Genomic DNA, 13,884 nt, shown 5'->3' with positions numbered 1-13,884 from the left:
TTTTAAGCTGTAGCTTTTTAGCTAAACAATTAAAAATGAATATACTTTTCTTTAAACATGTAAGTTTGAGACTTTATGAAAAGAATGAGAACAAAAAAACTTCGAAATATTGACAAAGCACCTGTACAACCATTTGAAAGTGTCCTTTTTTTTTTTAAATGGGACTAACAAATAGAAGAATTGTTTAAAAACTAGTCGAACGATCCGACCCATCTTTTGTACTTAACCATAATTTATAAGTATCCATATAAAAAGTTAGTTTGTGAAAATTTCACAATCCGAGCAATAAAAATATTTAAAACATATTTAATATGTTTTTTCTACAACCGTGTTAAAAATGCAATTTTTAGCACTCCATACGAGCGTTAAAAATGCTACTTAAAGGCACTAGTGCTTTAATAGTTATTTATGTACCAAGTCAGTAAAGTAAGTCTTTATCGAACGAGTCTGATATTATGAGCCAAGCAAGCGTAGCGAGCAAGGCGAATAACAGATGAGTTCGATAAAGAGTCTTTACTGACGTGGTGCATACAAAATTTTATCGCCAATCATAAAAAACATTAACACTTACTTAACACTTACTTAATTACATCCTTCTAATGAAAAAAGAGTGTGTGTACGTAAGTCCTGGAATTACACGGCTTGTCAAATTTTACCTGAAAAATTCTCTGTCTCTCTAGGACCTCTCTCTTGTTTGTTGGCGGCATTAATTTTCTTCATGCCTATTCCATCAGTATTGACAGTTCGTTGTTTGTAATACAATTTTTTTCACGCCATGCTTCAAATATGTCATATTGCCTATTGTATTTTTCGATGGATTTTGCTGGGAGAAGCTCTGAAACTGCCTCTAACGATTTCTTGCGTATTTCAGGTGGCGTTCATGTAATTTCTTCCATTTCCAAAGCAGCACTACTGTACTATCATTTGATATTCGTTTTAACACTTTTATTACAATAAATACAATTTTCAATTTAATTTTTTTAAATATGACAGTGATGACAGATGAGTTCTGCATGCCGCTTTCGATTTTTAATTGATAGATAGTTATCAATATTGAATAATTACTAAATCGGTAAAATTTTGATTAATTTTATATGAATATAACTGCAAAATACTACAGAATTTCACTTTTTGGCATAAATTTAATTAACAATAACGTAAATTGTGTACAATAATTTCAATAATTAAAGTAAATAAATTTTAAATTCACTCAAATAAATAATCTATTACTGCCATCGACCACTTACATTGAATCTCGGTTAATTTGATTAATCGCGGCAGGTAAAGTAAAATTCTTCTTCCAGTACAATAAAGTGTTACTTTACTGCCGCAAATGGCGTCAAATGAGTACAATAATGAATGACTTTAGTGACGGTTGGCGATAAAATATTTTTAAGGTACTGCAGTTCCTATTGACCCTATAGACAATTTTGATGTAATGTCAAAAAAATATAAAAATGGAATGTCAGTCACGTTCAAGTAAAAGTTTTTGTAGATAGTGTCCTGTAATTACGTTTGTAGAAAAAATATTGTATGATATGCGTGTTAAAAAGTACATTTTTAAGGCACTCATGTAAATTGCAGAACTCGCTATCGCTCATTCTGCAAACTTTCACACGCGTGCCTTAAACGTGTACTTTTAACACTTATATCATAAATAACTATTAAATATTTTTATTGCTTATTTTAATAATTCTAAATAATCGAAAAAATGCTTACTTTCGAGTTTAATTTGCAATAACTTTTTTGTTTATAAATATTTAAGATCAATTATAATCAATTTAGAGAACCTCATTTTAAAAGAGCAAATCTGCTGAACGTTTTCATTTACAATGCGTAGTTTTTAACAATATGAAAATTAATGAAAAAAGTTGCGTTTTTGCTTAAATGTTAATAAAAAATATGATGTAGTAAAAATTTTGATACCCACGATATGGTACGCCTTTTGTACTGACTTTCCCAAATATTCCAGTTAAAAAATAGCGGCCAGTATTTTTTCTATTTTTAAATACAGTACAACTTCCGTTAACCGAAACCTTTTTAACGGAAACATCGTTTAACTGAAACGTCTATATAATAAAAATATAGCTGCAAAACATCGTTGTCAAAGGAAAATACAAGAGAAAATAGAAGATTTTTTTAGAAACACTTTAAACAAAATTGTATTGCTTTGTTCTGTATATTCATATTCAAGAACATATTACGAAATCACCTCAGTATTTTTTAATACCAACTTTGACCAAGAATACTTTGTAATTTGATACAAGAAGAATACAAAAAACAATGTTATTTTTAACCGAAATTCTTGTTATCCGAAACGTCCTCCCCCCTATTATTTCGGTTAACGGAGGTTTTACTGTACTTCGTTTCATGGGTTATATTTTTCGTGTAGTAGAGCGCTACCATTAGTTCCCAATTACTATTGTTTACGTTTTTATTAAACCCTTAAACCCATTAAAGTAAGTATGATGAATTTTAATATAATATCACAGCTATTAATAAACTCCTTCATACTATAATACTTCTTAACAAGTATAATAAACTTATTTTATTGTGTTGTATTTCATACACTAGATTACTGATGTTTTAATTACTGATTTCAATAATCTAGGCATAAGTCTAATACAGGTTGACTTGTTGACTAACAGCACTAACACCGATTAATAATCTAAAAATATTTAATATTTTAATTACAGTAAAAATCCCACGAAATATTTACCAGGTCAGTTCAGATAAATTCTAGTTAACCTAAACCACAACTATTTTTATACAAATAATATCTTTATTAATTTCAACATACTTAAGTACATTATGTAAATTATGATTATAGACCAGGGCAAAGTACAAAATAAATCGATTTTTAAATACAACACCTAGAGACTGCCAACTTTTTGCATTGTGTTCAGTATGTCAGGAAAAACGTGTACTATAGAAAATGAGTGGAAATGCATATTTGCATTTTAGAGTGCAGAAAATACATCCAGAAGTGCACTAACAAGGCATGTCATCTGATGTTTCAAGGATTTTCGGCACTAAATTGATGCAAAAAGATTACTCGGGGTTTTTTGGGGCCGCTGAACAAGAATACTCCACCCGGTGCACCTAGTGCCCAAAACCGCCCAAAGCTCCAGAAAATAACATGCGTTACCAGTGACATTGGGTACAGGTGGTCTGGGAGTCGGGTTGGTTGTGATGGCGTATTCGTATTCAGCGACCCGGAAAATAGCCTTCGAATCTACTTGCATGCATTCAAGGCCGAAAACATTCGAAACTCCAGAAGATGACCTGCCTTAGCAGTGACACTGGGCACGAGGTGCTCCAGGGGTAAGTTCTGATGGCGTAATCCTGTTCAGCGACTCCAAAAACCCCCCAAGTAATCTGTTTGCATCAATTTAGTGCCGATAATCCTTGATCCTCCAGATAACGTACCTACCTTAGTATACTAACACTTAGTGACACTGACCCTTAGTATGCCCTAGTATAATTAAAAATCCTTTAATTATTAACAAAATGTGTTACATTAGCATACTTGTTGAAAAGTCCAATTGATGGATAAAATCCTTAAGGATATGGTCTTTGGCATTATATGACCACCACAAGGCACGTGAGTTGCTTACCTAATATAGACAGTATGTCTTCATATATTAAGGGCGGTGAGAAGCAACTAAAACTGAAATGAGTATTCGGAGCATTTCCGACATCAATCTGACATTGAGCATTCTGACATCAATCGAAAATGCTCTGAACACTCACTTCAGTTTCAATAGCTTACCGCCCTTAATGTGAAGACATACTGTCTATTAAGCAACCTGTGCCTCTTGTAGGGGTCATATAATGCCAAAGGCAACTTTTTTAGGGATTGTATCCATATTTTATGTCAATATAACTTTTTTGGAATTTTGTTAATAATTAAAGGGTTTTTAACTATGTATTTTTCGTGGTTCAGCATGCCATGCCTGAAACTAGAATGAAAATTTGCTTTTTAACCTTGGTCAACATTTCAATTTTAACATTTGTTTTCACTAACATGGTTATATGTACTTGTTTTAGGTAACAGCACTGATGATGCTTTACTTAGAGCGAAAACGTTCTGTGAAAGATCTTTTAATGGCTTTTTAAATAAATGTACATTTCATAAAGGAATTTTTCATTAAATTTATTTGCCTATTTAACTGTCTATACAACATGGAGATTTCAAATTTGATGGGTGCAATGTAGCCAGATTTACTATTTTTCTGATATCATTAGTCACTTCAGTTTTGTAATACAACACCCTGTATTATTGGAATTTTCACTTCCATACGAGTTAAAGCAAATGTAACACTGCATATTTTATCTAGCAGGTCTTTAATCAACAAAACTTCTCAGTGCCAAATAGTCTTGAAGTAATTCAGTAAATATAGAATGCTGTAATTTGACATTAATTCATAAAATTAACAGTAGTTTGATGTTTATTGAGAAGTTTTGTAAAATAAATTGTTTTAATAAATAAAGCTGACAGATGCTTTATGTCTTTTAAAAGCTCTGCAATAAAGATGGTTTTTGATAAAAAAGAGTGAATTACTATTTTAATGATAGAGCTACAGCGACAGAAAATATCTTATACATATTATGTAGTAAAATAGCAAGTAATTAACACCCAAAACCATTCTCCTATCTATAAGGCGACGGAACAAACAATTATTGTAAAGCGCTTTGAAGAAACTGGACGAGTAAAAGATGGCATTCGATCAGGGAGACAAAGAACTGTCATACATTACAATAAAACTTTCGATTTAATGCAGCAGAGTTTCATTGAAAATCCGTACAGATCCTCGCGCGAAGCTACCCAAATGTATTATATATGTCATTCTTCAGTTTTGCGTGTATTAAGGGAATACGCGCAACATTTCGGCATCAATGCTATTTAAATGAATTAATTTTTTTCAAATAGCGAGAAAACTAATAAGTATTTTTGAAAAATTTAAACGCAGAATGAAAGACGTTATTACCGATGGCAAAAAGTCACTGAAAACTTCTATACTGTTTATTTTAATAAGTTACAGGGGTGAAAATGAAGAGAAAATTTAGTGTGATTTTTAATTTCAAATATTTCATTCAAAAGAAACTTTTTATTTCTTCTTTCTATAATGGACTTTCTTTATATAGGGGACTTTCTACCCTCGGTAATATTCTAAACCTCCATTTGCGTTTAAATTTTTCAAAAATATTCCTGACGCTTCTTCTTCTTACTCTCTTCTTGGCTTGCATACTTATGCATCTGCCAGTACATATGATTATATTGCAGCTCGTCTTGCTCTAAGCAATGCTGCAACACTGAAATGAAAACCTAAAAATGTTGCCTTGATTTACCAAGTAACCAGGGGAATATTGGGGGACGTAACTGCGGGTCGAAGTATTTTAAATTCATAAATTCATTTTGTTGATATTTAAATGAATAATCACTGCCTCTAGTTGTTCATGAGTAAGATGTTGCAATATATTTTGAACATTGGAATTCCTTGGTACTCCTAATTTTGTAAGTTCGGTTCTCAGATTAAACTGCTTGGATACTCTTATTGGACACTGTAGAAGAATATGGTCTAGATCCTCAATTTTTCCGCATTCACAGTAAGGATGTTCTTTTACTTTTAATCTATATAGATGTGAGCTTGTGCAACAATGTCCTGTTCTCATTCTTATTATATTTGTCAAATCTATCTACGTTTGGGAATTTGTGAAACCAGGGTTTTTCTGGAAATGTTACGCCTTGTTTGTCCCTGCCTTGTCACCATATTCTGCCAAAAAAATTGTAGTAGAATGTGGTGACAAGACAGTGAAAACAAGGCTTCAGGAATATTTTGAGTTGTATATTAAATAATGTTGATACTGTACCTATTTGATAAATAATTGATGTAAGACATGAAATTAATAAAAAAATGTTATTGTTTATTATTTATGGAAGATCCAAGCAGAGAATATACCAGGATATATTCTGTGATGCAAGTATTTTTTTAATACAGATGTTCTCAAAATTTATCTAAGCGTTCCATAGTAACAATATATCATTAAAGAAAATAACTTTTTTTCACCTCGACATTGTAAGGTACTAGAGGACGGCTTAAGTAAGTATAACTTTTTCTCTTTTCTCTAGTAGCCTTTTCTCTAGCCTTTATTGTATAGTATATAAATTATTATAATCACTGAATACGTAGTTAGTGAATAAATAATCATATTAATTAACTGAATTAATAATTTATGCGATTAAACAAGTACCGGTTACCCAAGAACATTCAAAAGCCATCTCTAAATTAATGATGACAATGTCATTGTCAACTAATCTCCATACCAGTGAGAATTTCACTCCACGTAATTTGCCGTGTAAAGAAAGAAAAAGTAGGAATAACCGTAAAATATTTGCGGCTACGCTCTTAAATAAAATTTCATTTAAACTCTACAAAATCCAGTTGTTGAAAGAATTAAGTGAAGATTACTATAACCGTAGATTAGAGTTTAGTGAGGTAATGATGAATAAAATTGTAACTCACAAGAACTTCGTTAACAAGATATATATGTTTTGCGACGAGGCAATATATTTACACTGTGTGGGAATGTTAGCTGCCAAACTTTAAGGTATTGGAGTGGGGTAAAATCACACTGGAGATGTGAAAACCATACTCAGAGACCACAAAAACTAGACCAGACAAGACAAGACGCGTTATTTTACCCCCGTTTAGGCCTGAGCCCCTTCGAGTACTTGAATCTCCATTTCGGGAGCATGGGGGATACGTTATGAGTATGACATGAATAGTTATGCAGATGGAGGAGCAAAACTGCTAGTGGAGTTTAGAAGGTGGTGGTTTGTAGCACAGAAGCTGTAGGGGTGAAAGAAGGAGAATCCTTGCGAATCAGCCCAATTACCATCGAAGGCACCAAAATGTCACTATTTATTTGGAAACGACTCTCTTAGATCAGCATTTGGGGATGCATCTTATGTTATCTGCGATATATTAGGGGGGTTTGTTCTAAAATATCGTAATACTTAACAGGAGGTTCATTTCTGGCCAATTGTAGAAGATTGGCTGGAGGGAATGAAACTTTATTTCTGGGTTTTCTGGTGAGTATGTTTCAAGGCATTTTTGCTCTATTGTTGGAGCCGTTAATCGTACGTAGTGTGTACTTGATGCTGAGAGAACGGATTATCTCATATATGGGGGGATTTTGGCGAGTGGGTGTACTAACGCCCATGGATACCACCAATACTTCCTGAGACACTTTCTGAGAATTCTATGTTCAGTAACAAGGATAGCTTTGTTGTGTTTGGGGTTGAGTGACCCATAGAGATAAGCCCTGTAGTCGATGACCAGCCTTATACAAGTTTTGTAGGTGTGAATGAAAATCCTGAAGATATCTTATACCGACCACATTACTAATAAGGGTGTTTTGCTGAGAGTGCAAAAAGAAAAAGAGCTGTTAATCAAAATAAAAACAGCCAAAATCGAATACCTCGGTCACATCATGAGGAAGAGTGAAAGATATGGACTGCTGCAACTAATCTTGCAGGGAAAAGTAGAAGGAAAGCGAGGACCAGGAAGGCTAAAGATTTCCTGGCTGAAAAATCTACGTACGTGGTTCAACACAACCACTACAAATCTTTTTAGAGCAGCAGTGTGCAAAGTACAGATTGCCATGATGGTCGCCAACATCCGAAACGGATAAGCACTACAAGAAGAAGAAGAATGAGAAACCTATTTGATGTACCTCCAAACCTTCCAGACAACGCTCCAAGAAGTTTAGCTCTTTTTCCTTAAGGTATTTAGGTATTTCGACATCAGTGTTCCAGTTGAGAGTCCAGCTAAAATGAACTCAAAAATAGACCACCGATCGGCAGAAGTCGAGTATTTCTTCTTGAACGATTATCTTAGGCCGTTCGATTCCGGTGCTGTTAGAATGTCTAAAGGCAATAATTTGTGTTTTTGTAGGGTGATTCTCCATTTGTTACACAACAAAAACTAGAACACGGACAAAAAACTATATGTATGGTCGTGTATTTATAGTGGGTACCCAGTTAATTGGGTTGTTTTTCATAGAAGGACATTTAACAAGCGATATAATTATTAAATGCTACTTCGAAATGAAATTGTACCTGTCCTGAAAAACAAACTTACAAAATAACGTTACAAACCTTAAATTTCAAGTCTTCATACATATTTGAAAATAGGTGTATTTGATAATAGGTGTTTTTATGTAATTAGGACCATCCGTTTAAAGAAAATTAGCCATTTTCAGACTTTTGGTCCACTGTATAATTTACAATCATGTGAAAGTCTGTGTGGTTTTAAAAAAAATTCTAATCTAAGGATAAGTTGACAAATTCCAAAAACATGAGTTCTTTAAGTGGAATGAAAATGATAGAATTTAATAAATTACATTGTTTTTCTTTGTCACGGTCATTAGTTAGCTTTTATCGAGATTTTATATATTATAAATTATTGATTTCCGCATCAGCAATCACTCAACAAAACTATACGCAAAATAAATACATGTGCAAAAAATATTTATAAATAATCGCATCTACCTAATGCATATGGATATATTAAGGAATGAATAAAATTAAATTAACACTCGATATATAAACAACTGGAGCCAAATTGGAAATGTTAAATAATAAATGTTAAGGGGGTAGGCGCCAAATTTCGGCTTCAATGCTTATTAAATGCATTCATTTTTTTCGAGTCCTGAGAAAACTAATAACTGTTTTTGAAAAATATAATCGCATGAAAGATTAGTGTTATTACCGAGGACCGAAAGTCTCTAAAAACTTGTATAACGTTTATTTTAATAAGTTTTCAGGGGTGAAAATAACAGAAAAAATTTACTGTGGTTTGTAATTTCAAATAACTCTGAAGCTATTTCCTTGTGGCATTCTTCTAATCAACTATTTTAAATGGGAAATAAGCCACAATTTTACTAAAAATAGTTATTTATGAAACATTTCTTGAAGTATGCTTTTTGCGAACGCACGCGATTTTTAGAACACGAGCGACAACGGAGCGAGTGCTATAAATCGCGTAAGTTCGCAAAAAGTACTTCACGTACAGTTTCATACAATATTTTATCTACGATAAACAAATAAAAAAAAACTGTAACTCTTCGTCACTGGAATTCATATCTATTCTACAATTTTTGGAACTTTGACATTTAAAAATTCTAACTACTTTAAAACCACAAAACTGTCAAAACTTTTGTTGTAATTCATTGCTCTTATTGTCATCACCATGACAACGCGAAAGTTAAGGATTGTCACCATGACAACTCGAAAGTTACAAACAGTGCGAAAAAGTAAATCCCATTTAAAATACATTGTTACTTCACGCACACTTTAAATCCTTCACGCACTGCTATCTATAATGACATTTTTCACAAACTAAAAACCTATACATAATGTGACATAGAGTAGATAAAATGATTTTATTAACGTTTCGACGTCCAAATCGGATCATTTTTTTAGTAAAATTGTGGCTTATTTCCCATTTAAAATAGTTGATTTTGACAACGGCATCCGATTTGGACGTCGAAACGTTAATAAAATAATTTTTTTTTAGTAAAATTATGGCATATTTCCGATTTAAAATAGTTCATTTCAAATAACTCATTCAAAAAATACTTTTTGTTTATTATAAACGCTTTTGGTCCTCGGTAATAATGTAATCTTTCATTCTGCGTTTTAATTTTTCAATATTTATTAGTTTTCTCAGTATTCGAAAAAAAAATCAATGCATTTAAAAAGCACCGAAGCCGAAATTTTGTGACTACGCCCTTAATAATAAATCAGTGATAATTAAGTTTGGAGTTTTCCTTAACATATTCAATTAAAAATTGTTTAAAGCAAAATACTTAAATAGGCGACAATACCTACACCTTTGCTTGTACGTAGAAAGACTGTTGACCAAGAAAAGAAGTTCGTGAAAAGTTAGATTATGATCATACAAATGTGTTATTACCAATTTAGTTTTTCGACGATATTACATATTTAGGCAAACGTACAAAAGAACTAAATCTTTTGAGCTACTTTAAGTATCGCAAAAAGCAGAGGCTAGTGCTTTGAAATAGATATATTGGAATCTACAACACTAGATTACATGTTTTTTAATGTGTTAATTTAAAAACATTAACATTTAAAAACATAAATACGTTTAATATTTGTAAAAACAAATAAACAAGATTTACCTGAAATCTTAGTTGGCCCACCGGAGGTTTAGCAAATGGTATTCCATTAAATCCACTAAATTTTCTATTATTTCGAGTTTTTAAAAAGGCTCCCTGTAGTAGCCCATCACTAATCCTAACCAGTGGGTAATCATTGCATACCACAGAACATACCAAAACACTCAAACAAAAACCGACCGTCCTAGAGCTCACCATTTCATCGACTTTCGTGGTTTAAGCTAATAGCACTGTTTTAAAATATTTTATAGATAAGATTGACCAGTAGCGGAGCAAAAAAATTGGACAGGTGTAGAACGAAGTCTTTTTAGTTGTATTTTGTTATAGGTACCTATTGTATGTATTGGTTGCCTGGTTGTAATAATTTTAGTTGTTTTGATATTGATATTAATTATACCCTATTCCACGAATGTACGACTGTGTTGGATTATTTCGACAACGAATATTTTATTGTGCAAAATATGAAGAACGAAAATAAATTGCAAATGACATTGCTGTTTATTGAAATAATTATTAGAGACATTTACTTTCGTATTTCTTATAGGCTATTGATTATATTCAAAATAAGATAGCTAAAAGGAACTACAACGTTAACGGGGTTTTATTATTTCATATGGTTAATGGACATCTATATATGAAAAAACCGCGGAGTGCTACCATTTAAAGGGGTGCGTTTTTGAGAAATGGGTGAATTAGTCCCTGGGCACAGGTTACATTAGGGTGAGTTCTATGCACTTTTGGTACAAACATACCTACATAAAAATTGTTCCTGGTTAAATTTCCTATCTACATATCACTTTTCAAAGTCAATGATACTTTTTTTTACAAAAATGTATTCAAGAGAAAAAGCACAAAGAAACCCAAAAGAAAGAAATTTTGTTTTTTGTCCCATAACTTTTGTCCACGAGGATATAGGTATAGACATTGCTTTACAGAAAAAAAACCTACATATTTCTTCTTTAAAATGTTGTTTAGTAAAGGTAATTAGGATTTATAGTTTTCGAAATATAATTTTTCAAAATTCGTCACTAACAGCAATTTTGGGCAATTTTCCTTGTTATTTCGCAAATATTGTTCTGTAACTTTTTTCTACGTAACTTTAGGTATATGCAATGTACAGGTAATAGGAATAGAAATAAATTACCTTTAAAATGGTCTATTGTATAAAGTTGTACGACTTTTTCTTTTCGAAAGAGATTATGGTTTTTCAAGGTTTTATACTTTTAACGATTTTTTATAATATAATATAAAAATAAAATAATATTATTATATAATATATTATATAATATTATATTATATATACTATATATAATATAATATTATATTTTATATTATATAATACCTAATATAAGAAAATATTATTTTTTACATTTTTTACGATTATTTTTGAAATTTCTCATTATAACTTTTTTTCTTCTACATTTAGGGCCGATTGTTCGAACGCTAATCAACAATGATCATTATTAAATATTTAATTACTGTCACCAAAACTGTCAATGTCAACTTTGTTTGGGTTGCTGAAAACATAATTAATTACAATTATGAGATTTATTATTAATTATGTTAATAATTATTGTTATATTAATTGATTATAGTCTCAGAATTGTAATTCATTATGTTTTAACAATTGACATTGACAGTAATTAATTATTTGATAAAGATCATTGTTGATTAGCGTTCGAACAACCGGCCCTTAGGTATATATTATATTATATAATAAAAAAAGCTTATTTTGTTTACTTTAAGTGTATTACAAAAAATTCTAGAATTATTTTTGAATAAGATATTATTTTTCAAAATGTAATAAGTACCTGCAACGATTTTTGATTTTAGGATTATTTTTTAAATTTCTCATTATAACTTTTTTTTTTCTTGTACATGAATATACTATATATTGCTTAATAAAGATGGCATATTTTCTGTTCTTTAAAATGGTGTATCACCTATATTTAAATAATGGAAACCGAGTGATTCTTTGATATTTTTTTACCTGTAATATTTAAAATTATTTCTTTTACAAAAATTACATAAACATTAGTCTTAGAAAACATCACTTTAGTTAAAATTATTTAAATGTTCACATTTAAAAATTTTTTAAAATCAAAGTCCGTCTCTTTGTTAGCATTAGCTTCAATATCTTCCTCTGACACCTCAGTTATCTTAGAGTTCCCACAATTAGTACCCATGCACATGCACCCTTTGCAGAATATTGAACAACTTATTCCTATCTTCCTACAACCGCAGTTTTTTGTACATCCTTTGGTACATTTACATGCTATTTTTTCAAGCAAAGCTTGTGGTGCAGGAGCTTTGACAGTAAATATTGGAATTAATCCATATTTTGAAGTTTGCCCTGCCGAGTCAAATGGATCTAAAGTAATAGGGGAAGGGAGGGCAAGATGGAAGGCTTAACTTTATAATGTGTAAAAAAATAAAACAACGTAATACAAAACTTTCATTTTAATCATTCTTGAAAGAGACCTTATACAGTTACAAAAGTCAGCCATTAAATATTATTAATAATAAGTAGATTTTTTTTATGAGTAATTAAAAAATAATGTCAAAAATTCCATCTTGCCCTTACCCTGAGGGCAGGATGGAAAGCTTGTTCGGGCAAGATGGAATGTAGAGGAAAGCACTACATTTTACAGTTTACACACAAAAAACTGCCATCTTCTGTGTCGGTACACAATTCATGTGCCCAACCATTACATACAGGACATTGTACCCAGTCCTCTGTGGGCGGTTCCACATAACGTTCATCACATACACAGAACACATCATTTTGTGAAGACTGTTTTAAATGTTGTACAATATTTTTAACTTTTTCTATTTTTGTCCCTTTTCCTTTACCTTTTCTTTTATTCTCGCAGGTTCCTATTTCCTTGGTATTATTTTTGCCTAACTATTATCTTCCAACTTGCCCTAAGTTGCAATTTTCCATCTTGCCCATATGCCCCTTTCCAATAATAATATCAATATTTTAAAAATGCTTTAATATTTCTCTTATTTAAATATCAATTCAGATAACCTGTACCTAATAGATACTTTGAATAAATGCATAATAATAATATTATACACCTTGTTTAAATAATCGTATCACAAAAATTCAATAATTGTGTAATATTTAACTGCGAAAATAAGAAGGAAGCGTGTACACTCATTAGCTGACCTGAACTGATTCAGCCGTCGTTTGTAAATGGAAGAGGTTCGTCTGCATCTGTGTGAATGTGGATCCAGGCGCTTCATTGCGCAGTTCGGGTTTTATAGGTAATTTACATCTTGCCCTACCCTTCCATCTTACCCTCCTTTCCCCTAAATATAAAAAAAAAGATTCAATCATAACACACAATCACATAAAAAAGTTGTAATGATAAATTTAAAAAATAATCCTAAAATCAAAAATCGATGCAAGTACTTATTACATTTTAAAAAACCATATTTTATTCAAAAATAATCCTAGAATTTTTTTATAATACACCATTTTAAACTAAACAGAATAAGCTTTCTTTTTTATTATATAATATATACCTAAATGTAGAAAAAAAAGTTATAATAGGAAATTTAAAAAATAATCGTAAAAAATATAAAAACTCGTTAAAAGTATAAAATCTTGAAAAAGATACCCTCTTTAAAAGAAGTCGTACAACATTATACAGTAGAACATTTTAAAGGTAA

General features: G+C 31.2%; 1 protein-coding gene across 1 annotated transcript in view; it reads right to left on the bottom strand.

Moving 5' to 3' along the window:
- Nucleotides 1-10,466, bottom strand: part of LOC114331386 (juvenile hormone esterase) — a 132,436-nt gene extending 121,970 nt beyond the window's left edge. Inside the window, exon 1 of the mRNA XM_028280963.2 lies at nt 10,210-10,466. Coding sequence (XP_028136764.2) covers nt 10,210-10,404 — 195 coding nt within the window. The 5' untranslated portion in view covers nt 10,405-10,466. The remainder of the gene's footprint in view (nt 1-10,209) is intronic.
- Between the last annotated feature and the right edge of the window lie 3,418 nt (nt 10,467-13,884).

This window comes from Diabrotica virgifera, chromosome 1, assembly GCF_917563875.1.
Source record: "Diabrotica virgifera virgifera chromosome 1, PGI_DIABVI_V3a".
Taxonomy (NCBI): domain Eukaryota; kingdom Metazoa; phylum Arthropoda; class Insecta; order Coleoptera; family Chrysomelidae; genus Diabrotica; species Diabrotica virgifera.
Note: the sequence above shows the minus strand (reverse complement) of the source record. Positions and strands in the feature narration are given on the sequence as shown.